General features: G+C 37.6%; 1 protein-coding gene across 1 annotated transcript in view; it reads left to right on the top strand.

The window, feature by feature from the left end:
* The window catches only part of LOC150101697 (ral GTPase-activating protein subunit beta), a 778187-nt gene that overhangs the window by 636332 nt on the left and 119158 nt on the right, over positions 1-22697 (top strand). The window contains 3 exon segments of the mRNA XM_090400967.1: positions 4677-4793; positions 4795-4851; positions 21646-21784. Coding sequence (XP_090257093.1) covers positions 4677-4793; positions 4795-4851; positions 21646-21784 — 313 coding nt within the window.

The following is a 22697-nucleotide window of genomic DNA, read 5'->3' as shown; positions in this document are numbered from 1 at the left end:
TGAATGGTTGTATTAAGGCTGTGAATTGAATGCATGGATAAAAGCTATTGATCTGATGTAGACAGTGGTAAGTTCATTTTCAGAATGAGGCCAAACAGCAAAAATGTTATTGACATAATGAAACCAAAGAGAAGATTTCATTTTTCCCAACCCTCTCTTTGGTTTTGTTATGCCCATGACATTTTTGCTGTTGTCCTCATTCTGAAAATGAACCTAACACTTTGCTACATCAGATCAATAGTCTTCACCCATGCATTCAATTCACTCTGAAAAGGAAAATGCTGGTTTGCCATTCTTGGACATCTTCTTACTTGCGTGATCTCCAGTACTTTGTCAACCATTGTTTATTGAAAACCTACATGTACTGGCAGATAGATTCATCAAAAGGCTGCTCATCACACCTCTCAAAAAATTGATGTTATCAAGTCTTTAATTAATAGAGCAATGTAATGTGTGCTTCTCTTCCTCAAGCTTACAACTAGAATTTCTTGCCCTCAAAACTTTAATAGAATTAAATGGTTACAACCCTCATCAAATTCAGCAGATAATCGACTCCTATGTTCCAATACCTAAGAATTCTTCAACAGACTACAGGGTTCCAATCGTTTCTGGTATCTCTGAATCTGTTGGTGGAAATTTTGAAGAAGTATCACCTCATTCCCACATATTTTCCTATCAACAAAATTTTTCTCTTATCATCTACAAAAGACAAACTGTCACCTCTATCTTTAGCTGGTGTTTACTAGATTCCTTGTTTTATATATATATATATATATATATATATATATATATATATATATATATATATATATATATATGGTTCATGAAAGGCTGCAACACCTATAGTATGCTAGTGCCATGTGGGGGACAAGGAGACGTCTGTTCACATTTTGCTTGAACAGTTGAGAGTTGTAATCTTTGGGGAAGGCAGAGTGGGGGAAACTTTTCCAAAGGACAGAAGTAGATGGGGGAAAAAAGGAGGCAGTGAAGTTGGTTCAGTGAGTTTTAAGATGGACTGTAAAAGAGTGTTGGTTAGCAATGGCTATTATTTTAATGATTTTGGAGGAGAGTGAAGGAATAATAGTGGCCAATTCAGCAGAGCACTGTCCATGAAAGTATCTGTAGAAGAGGCACAAGGCAGAAACTGACATCTATGAGAGAGGGATTGAAGTGGGTTTTGTGAAAGAGAGATCATTAATTAGCCAAATCGCCCTCTTCTGGATAAAATTGAGCAAATCTTAGATAGGATTTTGGTGCATACCCAAATATGGGAACAGTATTCCATGGTTGGGCAGATTGGGGGCTTTGTATAGAGTTAGCAAGTGGGAAGTAGTGTCTTGTGTGAAAAAGTAGACCAGTTAATTGAATTATTGATTTATATAATTTTGCACTGCCAAACTGAAGCCTTTTGGCTCTTTATTTTAGTAAAGTACACCAAGTTTTTTTGGTAGCTGCAAAAGCTGTAGTTGAAATGTGATTGTGCCAGGAAAGATCAGTGGTGCAAGTCAGAAGTCAGTTCAAGAAGAGAAATCTGATCATGTTTGGATATCCACTGAACATAAGGGAGAGGGAATGTGAGCTCTTTTTGTAAGAGATCGAACAGAACTGGGTTTCATTGGCACTAAAGTTCACAAGGTTGTCCTTGCCCCCACTGAGATATAGCTAGGTCCCAGGATTCTAATACTTGAGCATTAACAGGTTTGTCGAATGAAAAGCAGGAATGGAGTGTACTGTCATCAGCAAAGCGATGGATTGGACTGGAAGTCTGTGAGAGCAGGTTGTTTATATAGAAGAGGAAGAGAATGGGTGAAAGAACAAAGCCCTGCTGTACTCCTGCATTGGTGGAGAAATCTGAGGAGAGTAAGCCATCCATCCACCATGGCATGTTGTGAGCGACCACTGAGAAAGTTTGCTGTCTAGTTGCAGAGTGGGGAAAGCAGACCATAGGATGGGGCAATTTGGTGAGTAGGCCTGTGTGCCAAACTCAATTGTGAATATAATTTGACATACTTTGGGCAGCCAGTCCTTTCTTATGTATTTTAGGAAGACCATAAAATCTAGGAGGTCTTGCAAAATGAGTTTTAAGTCTTTCAATTGTGTCAGTATCTAAACTGATGACTTCATCTAGGAGAGAATTTAATTTCTTTAGTTGTCTGTTGGTTGGATCATAATCAAAATGAGTTTATTTTGCAAGACCTCCTAGATTTTATGGTCTTCCTAAAATACATAAGATTGACTTTCCTCTTCGTCCAATAGTAGATTGTATTGATTCTCCTACTTACCGTATAGCCAAATCTAGCTAAATTATTGAAATCTCACATAGGCAACTCTAGTTCCTTTCTTAAAAACTCCTCAGATTTCTTAGAAAAATTGAAAAATATCTCATTGCAACCTACAGATCTTATGGTGAGCTTTGATATAGAATCTTTATATACAAATGTACCTCTCAAAGAGACTTTAAAATTACTGGCTGACATCTTTCCAGAAGACATTATAAAATTATTCGATTTCGTAATACACTGCATATTTCTTATGTCAAAACAAATTTTACAGCCAAGTAGAAGGAACAGCCACAGGAAGTCCTCTATCTCCTGCTTTAGCCAACTTTTATTTAGAACATCTAGAAAAAGTCCTTTTCTCACCTATATTCCCTTCAACCATCCTTTTGGGTAAGATATATAGATGACATCTTTACTGTATGGCCTCACAACAAAGACTCCTTACCACCTTCTTTTTTAAACAGTATCAATTCCTTACATCATCTTATAAAGTTTACTATGGAAATGGAAAAAAAACAACCAGTTATCATTTTTAGATGTTCTCCTCATCCGGTCACCTTCAAATACTCTTACAATTTACAATCTTACAATCTACAGTTTACAGGAAACCAACGTTCACAGGTCGTTATATTCTTAAAGAATCTGCCCATCATCCTTGTCAAAAAACAGTAATCATAAAATGTCTAATCAGAAGAGCCAAAACTAATAGTTCTACTTCTAATTTTCTACAGAAAGAACTTTCTACTATCCAAGAATTCCGAAGAAATATGAGTTAACAGCTACTTATTCACCTATTAACAATTATCTTCCCATTTTTCTTCTTCTAAAGACAAACGCTCAATTATGTCTCTTCCTGGAGTTCATCAAATTCCCTGCAACTGTGATCTCTCTTATTTTGGACAAACTGGACGCTCTGTAAAAAAAAGAATCCAAGAACATCAGTCCTCCATCCAACACAACAAACCCGAAAAATCTGGATTGGCTCAGCACGGGATAGAAACTAACCACAACATACTTTGGTCAAAAACTCGCCTCTTACATAGATCCCTCTATAAATTTGAATGTTTATTCAAAGAAAGCGTAGAGGCCTTACTCCATCGTCCTAACCTGAATCGGAATGACTGTATATCTGTATCAAAAATCTGGGAAAGTCTAATTAGGATAACTCATTAATTCATATTAATTTTGTTATTTAAAATTATTGAAATTATTAATTAATATTTTAAATTCAATCATGTCTCTGCTTAAAAATATTTCTCTTTAATACTTAGTGATATAACATCACGCGGCTTGTTCTATTTATAAATGATCTATTGTTAGTATTCCACCTTGTATTTTAAAACTGTTCTTGTATTGCCACTGAAGGTGGTCGGCAATTTTCAGATCGAAATATTTGACTAATTATATAACTTTCTTGTGTGTACGTGCTTATATTATACAATGAAATAAATACTTCAAAACCAACTCCACGATGTAGAATTTGCAGATAATATCTGCTTACTTTCACAGAAGCACCAACATATAAAACAAAAAAACAGCAACACTTGTAGAAACAGTCAAAAAAGTTGGTCTTAGGATAAATAAAAATAAAACAATGTTGATGAAAATAAATGCAAAACAAATAACAATAGAAGAAATGCTGCTTAAGAAGTAGAACAGTTCATATACCTTGGTTCATTAGTATCAATAAAAGGAGGAACTACTGAAGATATAAATAGAAGGAAACAGCTTGCTTATTTAATTTTCAAACAACTTAGAAATATTTGGAAAAACAAGAATTTGTCTATAAAAACTAAAATGAGAATATTTAACTCAAATGTAAAGGCAATACTAATGTATGGATCAGAAACATGGATGGTAAACAAAAAGATAGATAACAATGTCCAGGTATTCCTAAACAAGTGTTTAAGAATGATACCAGGAATATATTGGGCAAAACAAATATCAAACGAAGAACTATGGCAGAGAACAAACCAGAAACCCATGTTGCAACAGATACGTGAAAGGAAATTGACATGGTTGGAGCATGTGTTGAGGAAAGAAGATAAAATAATAGTAAAAGAGGCTCTAGATTGGAACCCACAGGGTAAAAGAAGATGAGGAAGGCCAAGAGAAACATGGAAAAGAACAATACTGAAAGAAATAACAAATATTAATAAAAACTGGAACCAAATAAAAGCAGAAGCAAAAAGAGAGTCCGGTGGAAAATGGTGGTGAAAGACCTATGCTCCCAGGTGGAGTGAAGAGGATTAAGTAAGTAATTATGTTGAAGTTCATATGATCTTAAACTACTTACTATAAAATTTATCAGTGAAAATAAAATGCAACCAATATGAATTCTTGAAATCCTACATCTTTATAGGATTCCATTCATAATATCATTGTATTATTTTTTAGCAGGAATCTATTACCCAGCCTCTGCCATCTCTTATGGCACTTGATCAGACTCAACAAAATTTTCATCACCATTTGGAAGTCTTAGATGGAATTTCTAGTCGAACTAGTGACACGGTTTTTTATCTTTTATGTGAAGAGTGGACAGTCATCAGCCAGAGAAATTTTGGAAAATGTGGTAGGTTAAATTTGATTTGCAATGTTAGTAGTGATTGTGCTAACTTGATTAACATCAAAAGAATGTCTTGAATTCAGACTTTTTCTCTTCAGAGTATTAAATATTCCTAGTTTAGAAAATAGCTTTTGAAAACTTTTAGTTTTTATCTGTTTCGGTATCTCTATCTTATTTCCTTGCATCCTCTCTCTCTTATCTTAACCACCCAACCGGCTGATATGTATATATACATGTCCAGGTTACCATGGATGGGAAGTACATATTAAAATTGTAATACCATTGATATTACATTGAAATATATGATGAATATGAAGTGTAGAGGTGTGATGTATTTTATCAATATTGATGGTGACATGGTTAATTAGTTCTTGGTAGTAAAATTAAAGTTATTTAAATTTTAGATTTCAACAAATTTCAAAATTTATAGCATAATGATGTCCAGTCAGGCTTTGTCTTTTCTTATTCTGAAAGACGTCATTACAATGGAATAATAACATAATTAAATGATGAAATGATGAAAAGCAAATCTTGAAATATAAATTTAATAAACTCGCATGTAAATAGAAGAAAAATAAAAATATATATTACTTGACTTGGTTATCAGAATGTTTCAGTTTAGTGTTTTCAGGTTTTATTTCATATTAGACTGAAAAATTGCAGTGGATAATCAGACTATAGAGATTGTATACCACAGATTTAATTATCTATTGGATAATTTAATTTAAACCTCAGTATTAGAGAGGTGCCAATGCAGTGGAAAGAGAACAAAATAACTGGTAATTAATTTACGGAATTAACAACGCATATAAAGTAAATTAATTAAAGATAACTTTAATGAATCACTTCTATATTTCGACAATGTCATATTGTCATCTTCAGGAACATAAAGATATGGTATGTGCACTACAGGAACTAACAAAGCAAATGAGGAAGAAATTAAGACACTAATTTTGTTCCTAAAGTCCTAATGGTGCCCTCTTGTGGGCTAATTTGGTAGTCTTGACCGTTGGGCTGAAGTTCTCATAATGAAAGTCTCCCAAATTTGGGGCAATTTCATGCACCCAAATTTGTTGAGGTTAGGAACGTTTTTTAGAGCTGCTGAAGATTCTTTGAATAATCTTTCGTATTTAAACTTGCTGCGATAGATTATTTTTGTCTTCTTCCAACGAATTTTATGTTGGGTATCTAAGGCATGGTCTGCCAGCCCAGAGCGGCTGTACTGGTGAAACCGGATGTAGTCTTGGTGTTCTGAAATCCTGATATTTGTTGTTCTGCCTGTTTGGCCAAAGTAGGACAATTTGCAGCTGCAAGGGACCTGGTATACACCAGGTAGGTCTAGGGGAAGTGGTTGGTCTTTGTTAGAGCGGATAAGGGATGCCAACTTTTTATATGGTCTGTAACAGGAAGTAAGGTCATATTTCTTGAGGATATTAGTTATTTTTTCAGAGGTGCCCTGGATGTAGGGGATAGTGATAGACTTGGTGTAGTCTTTATTGTTGAGGGGGGGAGGGGGGTTGTGGTTTTCAGGTTTTAGTATTTTTTGGATTTTTTTGAGGTTATAGCCATTGGCTACGAAAGTGTTGAGGATGTGGTTTAGTTCCATAGTCAGGGCCTTGTCATCTGAGCAGATTAATTTTGCCCTGTTATATAGTGTTTTTATCACCCCGTATTGTTGTGAGGGGGGGGTGGGATTGCTGGTGAATGTATCTGCCAGTGTGGGTGGGTTTTCTGTAAACAGAGAAAACCAAAGATCCATCAAGCTGGCGGGTGATTAAAGTGTCTAGGAAGGGGAGGGTGTTGTTTTCCTCTTTTTCTAAGGTGAACTGGACTCTGGGATGTTGGTTGTTTAAGTGTGTTAGGAAGGAGTGGAGTGAGTCTGAGCCATGTGGCCAAATAGCAAACACATCATTCCACATAACGAAGCCAAATAGTGGGTTTTTGTGGGGCGGAGTTTAAGGCTTTTTCTTCAAATGTCTCCATAAAGAAATTGGCCAAGGGTGGGGAAAGTGGTGAACCCATGGCTGCCCCTCTATCTGTTTGTAGAACTTTCCTTGCCAAACGAAATAGCCTGAGTTCATTGTGAACTGAAATAGGGCTGAGATATCGGGAGGAAACTTGGCTTGGATGAGCTCAAGGGTTTCTTTGAGTGGGACATTAGTGAATAGGGAGGAGACGTCAAAACTGACCATTATGTCAGTGTGTTGGAGTGCGAGGTTTTCTATACTGGCTTTAAAGTGGGCCAAGTCTTTTATGTGTGATGGTGTGTTGCCAGTGTAGTGTGTGAGCGTTTTGGCTAAATGTTTGGCTAATTTATATGTGGGGGAATCAATGCCATCCACTATGGGACGTAATGGCACATTCTGTTTATGTATTTTTGGGAGTCCATATAATCGGGGGGGGGTCTAGAGTTATAAGGTTTAAGCTTGTTGTGACTTCCACAGGCCAAGAAGTGACTTTCTTAAGGAGTCTGTGGATAGTTCTAATCTGAGAGCTGGTCAGATTATATTCAATGGGGAGGTAAGTAGTACGGTCTTGTATTAAGGAATTTAGCTTACCTTTGATTCCCCCACATATAAATTAGCCAAACATTTAGCCAAAACGCTCACACACTACACTGGCAACACACCATCACACATAAAAGACTCGGCCCACTTTAAAGCCAGTATAGAAAACCTCGCACTCCAACACACTGACATAATGGTCAGTTTTGACGTCTCCTCCCTATTCACTAATGTCCCACTCAAAGAAACCCTTGAGCTCATCTAAGCCAAGTTTCCTCCCGATATCTCAGCCCTATTTCAGTTCACAATGAACTCAGGCTATTTCGTTTGGCAAGGAAAGTTCTACAAACAGATAGAGGGGACAGCCATGGGTTCACCACTTTCCCCACCCTTGGCCAATTTCTTTATGGAGACATTTGAAGAAAAAGCCTTAAACTCCGCCCCACAAAAACCCACTATTTGGCTTCGTTATGTGGATGATGTGTTTGCTATTTGGCCACATGGCTCAGACTCACTCCACTCCTTCCTAACACACTTAAACAACCAACATCCCAGAGTCCAGTTCACCTTAGAAAAAGAGGAAAACAACACCCTCCCCTTCCTAGACACTTTAATCACCCGCCAGCTTGATGGATCTTTGGTTTTCTCTGTTTACAGAAAACCCACCCACACTGGCAGATACATTCACCAGCAATCCCACCACCCCCCCTCACAACAATATGGGGTGATAAAAACACTATATAACAGGGCAAAATTAATCTGCTCAGATGACAAGGCCCTGACTATGGAACTAAACCACATCCTCAACACTTTCGTAGCCAATGGCTATAACCCCAAAAAAATCCAAAAAATACTAAAACCTGAAAACCACAACCCCCCTCCCCCCCTCAACAATAAAGACTACACCAAGTCTATCACTATCCCCTACATCCAGGGCACCTCTGAAAAAATAACTAATATCCTCAAGAAATATGACCTTACTTCCTGTTACAGACCATATAAAAAGTTGGCATCCCTTATCTGCTCTACCAAAGACCAACCACTTCCCCTAGACCTACCTGGTGTATACCAGGTCCCTTGCAGCTGCAAATTGTCCTACTTTGGCCAAACAGGCAGAACAACAAATATCAGGATTTCAGAACACCAAGACTACATCCGGTTTCACCAGTACAGCCACTCTGGGCTGGCAGACCATGCCTCAGATACCCACCATAAAATTCGTTGGAAGAAGACAAAAATAATCCATTGCAGCAAGTTTAAGTACGAAAGATTATTCAAAGAATCTTCAGCAGCTCTAAAAAACGTTCCTAACCTCAACAAATTTGGGTGCATGAAACTGCCCCAAATTTGGGAGACTTTCATTATGAGAACTTCAGCCCAACGGCCAAGACTACCAAATTAGCCCACAAGAGGGCACCATTAGGACTTTAGGAACAAAATTAGTGTCTTAATTTCTTCCTCATTTGCTTTGTTAGTTCCTGTAGTGCACATACCATATCTTTATGTTCCTGAAGATGACAATGTGACATTGTCGAAATATAGAAGTGATTCATTAAAGTTATCTTTAATTAATTTACTTTATATGCATTATTAATTCCGTAAATTAATTATCAGTTATGTCTAACCAACGTATAAGTCTTACCACGAGAACAAAATAGTCCCACTGCATAAAGGAACTCTAACACATAAGTAACAAATTTTAGGCCAATCAGTATCTCAGCAATTAAGAAATTGGTAAAAGACAGAATTTGGAACTGAGTGGATATCAGTATATTTTATGAGGGACAATGTAGTTTTGTGAAAGGTGAGGTTGCCTTATTAATATACTTACTTTTTTATAATAAAGTAACAATGGTGTTCAATAAAGGAAATAGCTACATAGTATTACTGCTATTCTTGTTGAGAGGCTTATACGCTGGTTAAACATGATAACTAATATTTAAGGAATTGACAGCGTATACTAGAAATATAGATTAAATAAACTTTAATATATACTTTCTGATATTTCGGCGAACGTCACGTTGCCATCTTCTTGGGAACTTACTACAAAGACACGTGCACACAAGTACTAATAACAGCAAATGAGACTGAAGCTAGGAAGCTAGCGTTTTCCTAAAGTCCTGATGGTGCCCCCTGGTGAGCTATATTGGTAGTTCTTGGCCTTTGGGCTGAAGTTCTTCTGATAAAAGTTTCCCAAATTTGGGGCAGTCTCATGCATCCAAATTTGTTGAGGTTTGGCATGTTCCTAAGGGCCGAGGCTGATTCCATGAATAGTCTTTCATACTTGAACTTGCTGCGGTGTATTACTGTGGCTTTCTTCCATCTTATTCTGTGGCGAGTATCCAGAGCGTGGTCTACAAGCCCAGAGTGGCTGTACTGGTGAAATCGGATGTAATCCTTGTGTTCTGAGATTCTGATATTTGCTGTCCTGCCTGTTTGGCCAAAGTAGGACAGTTTACAGCTGCAAGGGACCTGGTATACACCAGGTAGGTCTAGGGGAAGTGGTTGGTCTTTGGTGGAGCAGATAAGGGATGCCAGTTTTCTATGTGGTCTGTAACAAGTGGTCAAGTCATGTTTTTTTAAGATTTTATTGATTTTTTCCGAGGTGCCTCAGATGTAGGGAATGGTGATGGATTTAGAGTAATCTTTTTTGTGAAGGGGAGGGGGTGGTGGGTTGTGGATAACTGGGTTAAGTATTTTTTGGATTTTTTGGAGGGGGTAGCCGTTGGCTGAGAAAGTGTCACGGATGTGATTTAGTTCAGTGGTTAGGGCTTGATCATTAGAACAGATTATTTTTGCCCTGTTGAATAATGTTTTAATAACTCCATATTGTTGTGAGGGGGGGGGGGAATTGTTGGTGAATGTATCTGCCTGTATGGGTGGGTTTTCTATAAACTGAGAAAACCAAGGTTCCATCAGGTTGGCGGGTGACTAGTGTGTCTAGGAAGGGGAGGTTATTGTTTTCCTCTTTTTCCAGGGTGAATTTGATTCTAAAGTGTTGGTTGTTTAAGTGTGTTAGGAAGGAGAGGAGTGAATCCGGGCCATGTGGCCAAATAGCAAAAACATCATCAACGTAGCGAAGCCATATGGTAGGTTTTTGTGGGGCTGAGTTTACGGCTTTCTCTTCAAACGTCTCCATGAAGAAGTTGGCCAAGGGCGAGGAAAGTGGTGAACCCATGGCTGTCCCCTCTATCTGTTTGTAGAATTTTTCCTGCCAAACGAAATAGCCTGAGTTCATTGTAAACTGAAATAGGGCTGAGATATCGGGAGGAAATTTAGCTTGGATTAGCTCTAAGGTTTCTTTGAGGGGGACATTCGTGAATAGGGAGGAGACATCAAAACTGACCATTATGTCATTATGTTGGAGTGTAAGGTTTTCTATACTGTCTTTGAAGTGGGCTGAGTTTTTTATGTGTGATGGTGTATTGCCAGTATAGTGTGAGAGCGCTTTGGCTAAATGCTTGGCTAGTTTGTAAGTGGGGGAATCAATGCCATCCACTATGGGACGTAATGGCACATTTTCTTTGTGTATTTTTGGGAGCCTATATATGCGGGGGGGGTCTAGAGTTATAAGGTTTTAGTCTGTTGGTAATCTCCACAGGCCAAGAAGTGACCTTCTTAATGAGCCTATGGAGTTTTCTAATTTGTGAGTTGGTGGGATTGTAATCAATGGGGAGGTAAGTGGAACGATCTAATAATAAAGCCTTGAGATTACCTGTGTAGTCTTTAAGATTGAGTACCACAGTGGCGTTCCCCTTATCCGCTTTGGTGATCACTATTTTTTTGTTTCTCTTCAATTCTTGTAGTGCCTTGTATTCATTAATGGATATGTTGGATTTGGAGGTTTTGCTTTATTGAGAACACAGGCTACATCCAATCTAATATCGTTGGCAATGTGGTTTGGAAGTTGGCGAATCCCACGTTCAATTTGGATCATTAATTCCTCGGCCGGTAATTTCTTAGGAGCAATGGCGAAGTTGTGACCACGTGACAGAGCGTGGAGAGCATGGAGACTACACAGGTAAGCTCAAGGCTTTATTATTAGATCGTTCCACTTACCTCCCCATTGATTACAATCCCACCAACTCACAAATTAGAAAACTCCATAGGCTCCTTCAGAAGGTCACTTCTTGGCCTGTGGAGATTACCAACAGACTAAAACCCTATAACTCTAGACCCCCCGCCGCATATATGGGCTCCCAAAAATACACAAAGAAAATGTTCCATTACATCCCATAGTGGATGGCATTGATTCCCCCACTTACAAACTAGCCAAGCATTTAGCCAAAGCGCTCTCACACTATACTGGCAATACACCATCACACATAAAAAACTCAGCCCACTTCAAAGCCAGTATAGAAAACCTTACACTCCAACATAATGACATAATGGTCAGTTTTGATGTCTCCTCCCTATTCACGAATATCCCCCTCAAAGAAACCTTAGAGCTAATCCAAGCTAAATTTCCTCCCGATATCTCAGCCCTATTTCAGTTTACAATGAACTCAGGCTATTTCGTTTGGCAGGAAAAATTCTACAAACAGATAGAGGGGACAGCCATGGGTTCACCACTTTCCCCACCCTTGGCCAACTTCTTCATGGAGACGTTTGAAGAGAAAGCCTTAAACTCAGCCCCACAAAAACCTACCATATGGCATCGCTACGTTGATGATGTTTTTGCTATTTGGCCACATGACCTGGATTCACTCCTCTCCTTCCTAACACACTTAAACAACCAACACCCTAGAATCAAATTCACCCTGGAAAAAGAGGAAAACAATAACCTCCCCTTCCTGGACACACTAGTCACCCGCCAACCTGATGGAACTTTGGTTTTCTCAGTTTATAGAAAACCCACCCATACAGGCAGATACATTCACCAACAATTCCCCCCCCCCCCTCACAACAATATGGAGTTATTAAAACATTATTCAACAGGGCAAAAATAATCTGTTCTAATGATCAAGCCCTAACCACTGAACTAAATCACATCCATGACACTTTCTCAGCCAACGGCTACCCCCTCCAAAAAATCCAAAAAATACTTAACCCAGTTATCCACAACCCACCACCCCCTCCCCTTCACAAAAAAAGATTACTCTAAATCCATCACCATTCCCTACATCCGAGGCACCTCGGAAAAAATCAATAAAATCTTAAAAAAACATGACTTGACCACTTGTTACAGACCACATAGAAAACTGGCATCCCTTATCCGCTCCACCAAAGACCAACCACTTCCCCTAGACCTACCTGGTGTATACCAGGTCCCTTGCAGCTGTAAACTGTCCTACTTTGGCCAAACAGGCAGGACAGCAAATATCAGAATCTCAGAACACAAGGATTACATCTGATTTCACCAGTACAGCCACTCTGGGCTTGCAGACCATGCTCTGGATACTCGCCACAGAATAAGATGGAAGAAAGCCACAGTAATACACCGCAGCAAGTTCAAGTATGAAAGACTATTCATGGAATCAGCCTCGGCCCTTAGGAACATGCCAAACCTCAACAAATTTGGATGCATGAGACTGCCCCAAATTTAGGAAACTTTTATCAGAAGAACTTCGCCCAAAGGCCAAGAACTACCAATATAACCCACCAGGGGGCACCATCAGGACTTTAGGAAAACGCTAGCTTCAGTCTCATTTGCTGTTATTAGTACTTGTGTGCACGTGTCTTTGTAGTAAGTTCCCAAGAAGATGGCAACGTGACGTTCGCCGAAATATCAGAAAGTATATATTAAAGTTTATTTAATCTATATTTCTAGTATATGCTGTCAATTCCTTAAATATTAGTTATCAATATTACTGCTAGACTGTGTCTGGACAGTTCATCATGAGGAAAATTCATTGCGGAGACGATTCTTCGCTGGAAATTTAATTGTGGGGAAAATTAATCACACGGAAAATTCATTGCAGATATATGTGAAAAAAAAAATTTTTTTTTAATTTACTTATAAAGTTATTCATATTCTTTCTTTCAGGCTCTGTAGATGGAATATTAATCGTTACAGAACTGGGATAGGGTGGTGAGGGAGAAAGAGCACCATATTTTAGAATATTTAAGGAGAATAGTTATATCCAACTAACTGCTGATTGTTGTCAGACTGCTGATTATTACAACTGCTGACAACAATCAGCAGTTGTAATAATAGAGACTTATTTTTAGGGGATAAAAGCACACTGTAAACAAAGTTATACATGAAAAGATAACATGAAATCTATTAGCAAAAATTAAAATTATTTGAACTGTTTGTTCTGCTAAAACACGCTAAAACAAGTGTTGTGCACCTAGAAGGCATGAATGTCGTGATGTTCTGTTTTTATTTTATTCCTTCAAAATTGTACTATTGGCCACTTCGAAGGAGCAATTATTATTCTGTTGTTATTAAAACAACTTAAAAATTTATCTTCAATAGGAACTGGAATCAGTACAATCTGGCTGCTCTCTATCAATATTTGTGTTCCTGAAAAGGACTGTTTTGATGATAATGAAAAGGAACATTTTTTTATTTCATACTATTCAAAATTGAGCAGTGTGGGAAAAAAAAAAAAATGAAACAAAATAGGTACAAAGTTTTCAAAATAAAAAATTATGGGCAACTTCTTTTAAGTAATCAAGAGTTTCACGAATTTCAAAATCACTAACGATGAGCTGAAGTCTTTTTGCAGTATCTCAATAGCGTTTCTTACCAGGAGGAGGTTGGGTGCCAGCTATATATTGCTCTATTTCCCCTCATTGAAATGTTGCTCATCCTTCAAAGTTTTTAGAAACTTCCATATTGTTAGATGAGAAGAACCAGTTAGTTCGCTGAATGCACGATGCCACCCTTCGCATGAGTTGTTTTTCTTTGGTAACCCTTCCAGAGCAGCATGGTAACAATTCCATAAGGCATTGGAAAAGCGAGGTGGATGACGAAATGATCGACGATCAGGTTTGCCAATCCAGGTGTCTTCTACGTAGTGCAGAACAGGCTGAGCTTCAGCAGGATAGTCATTATTTTCACATAACACTTCAAAAGCATGTACAACATATTGGTAATTGCACAAAAGCAATTGCCGATATGCACATTTTTATTGCAAATTCGAAATCAGCAGGAATCACGTTATCGTTTATAATGCCATGAATTGTGTACAGCTACTCAAAAAGAGGTGGAGTAGTTTAAAAAGTGCCATCTGCATACCATGTTGTCGATTGCAACAATAACTATAGATTTCGTTTAGTAGAAAATATCAGTAATCTGTTGTGGCCATCGTTGCTATTATGCAAAAAGAACTCTTCATTTCCATAGGTGATTTTATATATAGGCAGAATAATTAAATTACTTAACAAATTTGGATTTGGTGGTACCTGTCCTGTTTGATTTCGGGTTCTTCAAATGGACTTCTTTACAGAGGCATTGCTCGGCATTTGGCCAATGACGGCAGGAGATATTTTGTGTATGCTTCCGTGATAATTCGATGACTCCCATCGTTAGTTGTACGGGCTCAATCTTTAATCTCATTAAGTAGCTTTGCTGCTTCAACCCGTGCCATGTTACCAGCATAGTTATGTTGGTTAATTTGTTTGATAATGTTGTCATCAGCTGTATGAATACGCACATGGCAATGCATTTTTTGAAACTGATCACATTTCCAAAAAATCTTTTCTCCATTTTCTTTGTCTTTTATAAATAAATGACCATTATCACTCAATTTAACGCTTCATCTTCTCATTTAAATTAAATTCCAGAGGCATGCAATAATTGCAATTAATTTATAAGTTGGTTCTTAAACTTTGAACTTTTAAACACTTACCAAAAGAAAAAAATGCTGGGGATTGGACTTCTGAGAACATGTTACATAAAACTGTTTAATTTGAAATTTCCACTGCAGAACTTCACTTTCAAATATCTAAGCAGGAATATATTCACAGTAGCAGCTCCAACATAGTAGTGAAACAGCAGCTTTTATACTTCTGGGAACCAGTGGTTAAATTCAGCCGTGGCTCTCCGGATCCCGGCCCCAGAACTTTTTTATGTGCCAGACTTGGAACATTTTTCTGTTTTGTGACTTTTCTCCCTTCATGGTAATTAAGCCTAATGCGAAACAGACAGCAATGACAGGTTATTAAGAAGTGCATGTGATTGATGCTGTATTAACAAAAGATCGTGCGATCAAAAGATAAAAGCAGGCCGCCAGTTGAGTTGAAATGCTAACTCTCTTCAACCGAATTCCATATGTGAAACTGCCATAACAACATTCACTATATATATATTTCTTAGTTTTAACACTTTCAGTTGAATTTCATTGCTGCTTTGCGAACTCACACACATCTAATTAATAACAGTAGTTTTTAGTTAGATATTGTGTTTGCCATAGGTTTTGCTTGAGTCTATATAGCATAGTTTCTGTATGTGGAAACATGTGATTCATTCATTAGTGTCATTTTTAATCCAAGTTGTCTCTAATTACAGTATTTGCTGAGAAATATATTACACAGACTGCTCATACCTTATTCACTGACATAATAAAAGTAATTGTTTTTCTTGCCTCTGCAATATAGTGGCTATTGGAGAAGGCGTGTTGATTATCATGGGAGCAGTTACTATCGCCCCAACGTGCACGTGTTTAAACTTTTTTTCATGTGCGTGGTGTATGCGAAACGTTTTAATTTCTTTTTTCGAAAAGTAAAATCAGGCATGGTGCTAGTTATATGTGAGGGTGAGTTATATTCGGGTAAGTATGGTATTTCAACTATGGATAAGTACATTGGTACCTTCTTTTTAACCCTGCGGAAGTCACGATCAAAAAAATTGCAGCTTAGGTCACGTGTATCCGAGAGATACATTCATTACTAGTATGTGCTGAAATGCGATAAAACTTAAAAAAAAAAAAACGCAACAAATATAATACATGATGGTTTATTTATTTTCAGATACAATCTAGAAATTATTGAAAAAAAAAGAAACAAATAAAAAAACTGAACCAATACTATACTGACATTGGAGTTCGGGTATCTCTCAGATACAATTTATTATCAAATATCACACACCTTTACATAACACATGTTAAACCAAACTGACTTCAATTTTCTACCGAATAATGCTGAATTTTTCCTGCAATGAATTTTACTCTCGATGAATTTTCCCTGCAATAAATTTTCCTCTCAATGAATTTTCAAGCGATGAATTGTCTGAGCACCCTGCTGGACTTTGTGAAGCCGTTTGACAATTGATACAACATAGAACTCTGTTGTACAAATTGGAGTAAATGGGGATGGATAAGAATCTGGTGATTTTGATAAAGAATGGCAGATGGACAGATATCAAAGAGTTGATTATGGAGGAGTTGGGTCCAGGAGAAGGCTGGTGACTAGTGGTGCAACATAAGGTTCAGTACTTGGTACTCTGCTGTTTAATGTGTATGTCAATGATATAAGAAATGATTTGACAGGAACTATTCAGTTGTTTGCTGATGATAGAAGTATTATTATTATTATTATTTATATGGATACTCCGTAGAGTCAAAAGACTCATTGTGTAAGATCCACTCTATCCATTATCACAATACCTATCATACACATCCTTAAACCTATTCACTGTTGGTGTGCTTACAACCACCTCTGGCAATCTATTCTTCCACTTGTTTACCACTCTCCAAGTAAAGAATCTTTAGTCTTCTGTGTCAATCTTATAGAATCCCCTTTAGTAACTTAAGTTTCTATCACATCCCCTCTCCTCTGTCCATTAGTTAACTTTGCAACCCATACACCATCAATCTGTCCTCATAGGGAACATTATACACGCCTATCACCAGCTTGGTCACTTGTCTCTGAATCCTTTTCATCAACTTCCAATCCTCAAGAATGGTCCTTTATCCCTTTGTCAGATATGTAAAAAATAGTTGGATTAAGAGCAGTATTGAGCAATTGGCTCATTCATTCTGGGCTATTGACATTAACTTTTTGTTTTAAAAAAATAAAATAAAATAAAAACTTGTCAGTGCAATTTTCCGGAATGTTTGTCTCGAGATATTTGTTTATTGTAGTCTGCCACTAGGCAGTATACCACAACAAAATTGGAATATTATCGAGTCTTTGGCTCACCAATTTTGTGCTTATGGAGATGAGTTTAAACTTACTTTGTCAGTATGGTTTTGAAATGTTTGTGTTTTGCAAGGTCATGCTCACTGCAGTCCACCACTTGTCACATTAATGGGTTAGGGGGATGGCAGCATTTCACAAAATTTTGCAGCCTTTTCATGTAGGAATGTTTTGATTTCAGGGATCCTGGCTTCTTGGTGAAGCTGTATGTTTCTTATGAAACTGCAAATTGTTGAATAGTCTTTGTAAATTTGTTTGGATTATCTGTAGCTTGTGAGTACTTGAATCCATTCTGTGACTCCAGGCTGGTGAGCCATATGTCAGGACTGGCCTGATCAGCATCTTGTGTAGGAGTAGTTTAAGTTCTGTGTTGAGCTGGCTAAGTCGATTGAGTAATGGGTATAGCTTCACAGCTAATGATCAACATTATCCCTTTATCTAGTTGCACCCCCCCCTCTACTGATTTTCATGGAATGGGAGTGACAAACATGACGACTTTGCCCTCTGGGGGATATTAATGGTCTTGCAAATAATACTGCAGTACTCTTGTCTGCTTTGACATCAGTTTACCATTTTTTGAAGAGTGTGTTTTGCAATCTTTCAGCTGCTACTCTAGTTTGGAGAAAGTATACTCTTATTGCAGTATTATTTGTATATAGGGCCATTGTGGTGGGTTGTATGTGGAATGTCAGCCACATAAATGATAAAAGAGAGCTGGGGGGGGGGGAGAATATTCTATAATTTGCATTCACATTAAAATCACTTAGAGTTGATTATGGCAGCTGTAGCAGGGCAGAAATTTCCCAAACTGAGTTGTTGCAAAGGCAGCATCCTACAATAGTGCCACATTGAAAGTCACTGTGATCTTCATTATGGCCCATTTTACTGTTAATGTTTGTCTATGAAGCTTGCAAGACCATGTGCTTCCTTTTTTACCTGCACGAGCCATTGTTGTGATCTGTGTGTGCATGCATATTCACTACTATAAAGCGGTGTCCGGATATTTTTGATCAGATAGTGTATACACCATAAAAGTGTATTAAAATATGCTAACAGGATAGTAGCTTTCATAATCAGCATAATGCTGCACTTATTTAAAATGCTATGTGATTCCTACTATATATATGTCATTATTATTATTATGTGGGCATGGAGTCTAGAGCTGTCTCAGGAGACCCACACTAGTCATTATACATACATTTCCTATCATACCTTTCCTTAAACTCAATCATTTACTAAAGCACCCATTACCACCTCTAGCAACTCATTTGCCACCCCACTCTCTAAGCAAAACATACTGTCCTCATGCCTGTGCTAACTACACTCTTATGTTACATCTATTATTTATTATTATTCAGGCCTCTATGGAATCAAAAGACTCATCGTGGGGAGGTCCTTCCAAAGAAACACAAAGTCTATCAAGACTCATTGAGGGGAGGTCTCCCCCCCCCTAAGAAACACAAAGTCTATCATACCCTCCTTCAACTCATTGACCGTTCTTGCTCTCACCACCCTATCAGGCAATGCATTCCATGGTTCAACGACCCTCCATACAAAGAAATTCCTCACCATCTTGCTCGCAGTTTCCTTTTGTAACTTCCAGGGATGGCCTCTTGTTGTCACTCCTTCCTGCTGTTCAACCAAGCGAAAGAACTCCCGATCCTCATAACTATCATTGTACAGTCCTGAAACCATCTTTGTTATCCACAGTTTATTTATCCCCTTCAAATCCTGGGGACCAAATCTGAGAACAGTAGTCCAAGTGTGGTCTGATCAGGGTCTTATACAACAGAATGATAACTGTTTTATCTCTGCAGGTCAGTGTCCTTCTCATTATTGCAGCAGTCCTCTGTGTTACCTTCACCACCTTTGCAATATGTCCCCTAAATTTCAGGTTTCTATCAATCAACAACCCCAGATCTCTTGTCTCCCCTACTTCCTCCAGTATAACTCCTCCCATAGAGTATGCAGTGTCCCATCGATGTTTCCCAAACTTCAACACCTTACATTTTGCTGCATTAAACTGATACCCGCATTCATTTGCCCATCTATCTAGCTTATTCAAATCCTCTTGCAGGGCTGCCGCATTTGCACTATTACTAATAATCCTTCTCAGCTTTGCATCATCTGCAAACAACTGAATATCCCCTTGCAATCCACTGACAATGTCATTGATATAAAGGTTAAACAATATAGGTCCCAGTACTGAGCCCTGTGGGACCCCCACTTGTAACCCTCTGCCTCCTTGAAACTGCTCCACCATACACAACTCTCTGATACCTATGGGACAGTCAATCCTGAATCCAGTTGACCAATCTGACATCCAGACCCATGTGCTGCAACTTAAATCAGCTTATCATGTGGCACCCTGTCAAATGCCTTTGCTAAGTCTAAGAAAATGGCAGTATATGCCTTTTCCTCATCTAATGCTCTTGTAACTTTATCATAAAAGACTAGCATATTGCTAAAACAGAGCGCCCCTTCACAAATCCATGTTGACTCTCACAGATAACATTACCCTCATCTGCCCAATGCTATATACGGTCCGTCACTACTTTCTCCAAGATCTTACTAACTACTGAAGACACACAAACTGGTCTATAATTAGACACTTCCAGTTTTCTACTGCCCTTATGCATTGGCACTATCTTACCTTCCTTCCATTCTATGGGCACCTTTCCCGCAGCCAGACTTTCATTGAAAAGCCAGGTCTCAGTTCCCTAGCACATTCTCTCAAAACTCGTGGTGAAATACCATCCAGTCCCACAGCTTTACTGACATCCAGAGTACTCAGTATTTGAAACACACCCTCCTCCTGTACCTCTAAACCTCAAACCTGCCCTATCCCTCTAGCATTAAAAATGACTCCTCCAGGGTGAAATACTCCAATAAAGTGTTCATTGAACAATTCTACTATGTCCTCTGCATTAGTCACTCTATTCCCATTTTTATCCCACAATATCATTCTTCCACAGTCCTTTCTTCTCCTACTGGCTACATATCTAAAAAATTTCCTAGGATTTTCTTTGGATCTTAGGGCTAATCTCCTCTCATATTCCAGTTTTGTCTTCCTTACCATATTGGTCACTCTTCTGGCCTGTGTCTTATACTCTTCATGCATCTAGGGGGATGATTCTTAAGCCTCTTCTTTGATACCAAGCCAGTGGCCATATCTGTACACAGTAATCGAGATTTGATCTTATAAAGAGAGATAATGACTTCCTTTCCTTTTCTTACTTATTGCTTGTTTTTCAACATCCAAGTGATTATTTGACCTATTTTGTTTACTTTTATGATATGTTCTCTGAACTTCAACTCCCTATCCACTAGCATCATCAGTTTCTTGCATTCACTTCCTTCTATGCAATACGTAGCTTGTAATCTTTTCATCTCAAAGTGCATAACCTTGCATTGAACTAGTAACCATTATTCCTTACCTATGCAGTTCAGTCTTTTTAAATCATCAACAAGATCTGTATTGGTTTGGTTTTTTCATTAGTTCACATCTGTAGAAACTAAGGCTATGAGTCCATTGTATCATTCCTGTTAATTGTTTTTGTATGTTCCTCATCCAATTTATCTGGTCTGCAGGAAGAAAAATTAGTTTCTGAGACAAAACCACCTTTACTTCCATGTTAAATGAACTCATCTTCAGTTGAAAATCCCTTATAAAGATTTTTCACAGCATAGACTGGATTTGAGTCCAGATCTTTCTAACAAGATGGCATTGTTATTGCTGACTGAGCTATGAGGCGTCTACATTATCTCAATATCTCTGTTAATTATTCTTCTTATAGTTTAGTGCTGTCAGCAAAAAAAACTGGACTATCCTTCCCCAAATCATTCTCATTATTGTTAATTTGTAGATTAAACATCCAAACACCCTTTGCCACACCACTGGTCATAATTCTATTACACCATATACCATTCTTTGATTTTTATCCATCAAACATCCTGTTATATCCATCCCCATTTGGTTCTGTTTGATATCCTGTTAAATGTTTTTTTTTTATAGGCATCATCATGGCGTAGACATTTCCTTTATCCCCTCAGATAATTCTTTATTGTAGAAAGTGACTAATTTTTTTTGTCCTTAACCAACTTTTCCAATACTACCAAACACCTCTGATCCTATTAGTTACTTCTACTATGTATGATATTTGTGTATTATATATTAATTATGATTAGATTTTGTATTTTTTAATATTAGACATCAGTTAAAAATGTTCATCCTCACTTCATGGAATTCTTGAAGTCTCTTGGCTGGCCTGTTGATGTTGCCAAACATGCTGGATGGACAGGGCACATTTCCACAGCTTTCAAGATTTTACCCTCAAATGAAGAACTGGGTATTTATTTCACCTTTTTTTTTCCCAATATAAATGCCATATTTAAAATTATCTGTGAAGTAAATATGCCTATATTATGCAAAATATACACCAGATTTTCATCATATAAAACCATGCAACACAAAGGGGAGACAAAAAATTAAAATTTCATCAAGTTGCTTTTTCAATAAATCTTCCTACTGCTTTGATGGAAATATACTCAGGTCATTCATTCATTTTAGATCTACTGCTTGGATCTCAAATGTTCTTTTTTTTTTTTCCCACATCATCTAAATGTTATGCATTGTTTTTTCAAGTATTTATACTAAATATATGAAATAATATATAAAAAAACAATTCCATTGATATAAGAAGTCACTGATCTTTCACTATAAAATATCACTCTTTAAATGAAGTGTTCATGTCACTTTGACTTAAATAAATATAATCAAATGTGAAAAAGAAACCAATAGTGCTTTTGGAGCTACTGTTGATTTTATCTCAAAGCAGTGGGTAGATTGCAGAATGGTAAGGAAAAAAGATTAAAAACAAGACACCTCTTCTTTAATTATGGGCACCTTTAATATATATAGAGTGGCCATAATTAAAGAGGTATCAGAGCCCTGTAGCAAAAAAAAAAAAAAAAAAAACATATTGGGTGAAATTCAACCAAATTGTAAGTACACTTTGGAACATAAGGTTTTGATTTACAGAAAAAGAAGAAGAAAAAAAAAAAAAACTTACAAAATTCTGCCACCAGTGGACAATTGGGCCTAGAATCCATGATATTTGCATAATCTCGCTGTTTCTACTGATTAGTTGGTGGATGTAAAAAGACCAAAATGGATTTGTGTCATTATGATAACACTGAAGTGCTATGGATCTCGCTTTTTTTTTTACCGGAACGTGGGAATGAAGCTTGACGTTGCTAGTC

Source organism: Typopeltis vanoorti, chromosome 11 (assembly GCF_054136105.1).
Source record: "Typopeltis vanoorti isolate ZY-2024b chromosome 11, IOZ_Tvanoo_1.0, whole genome shotgun sequence".
Taxonomy (NCBI): Eukaryota; Metazoa; Arthropoda; class Arachnida; order Uropygi; family Thelyphonidae; genus Typopeltis; species Typopeltis vanoorti.
Note: the sequence above shows the minus strand (reverse complement) of the source record. Positions and strands in the feature narration are given on the sequence as shown.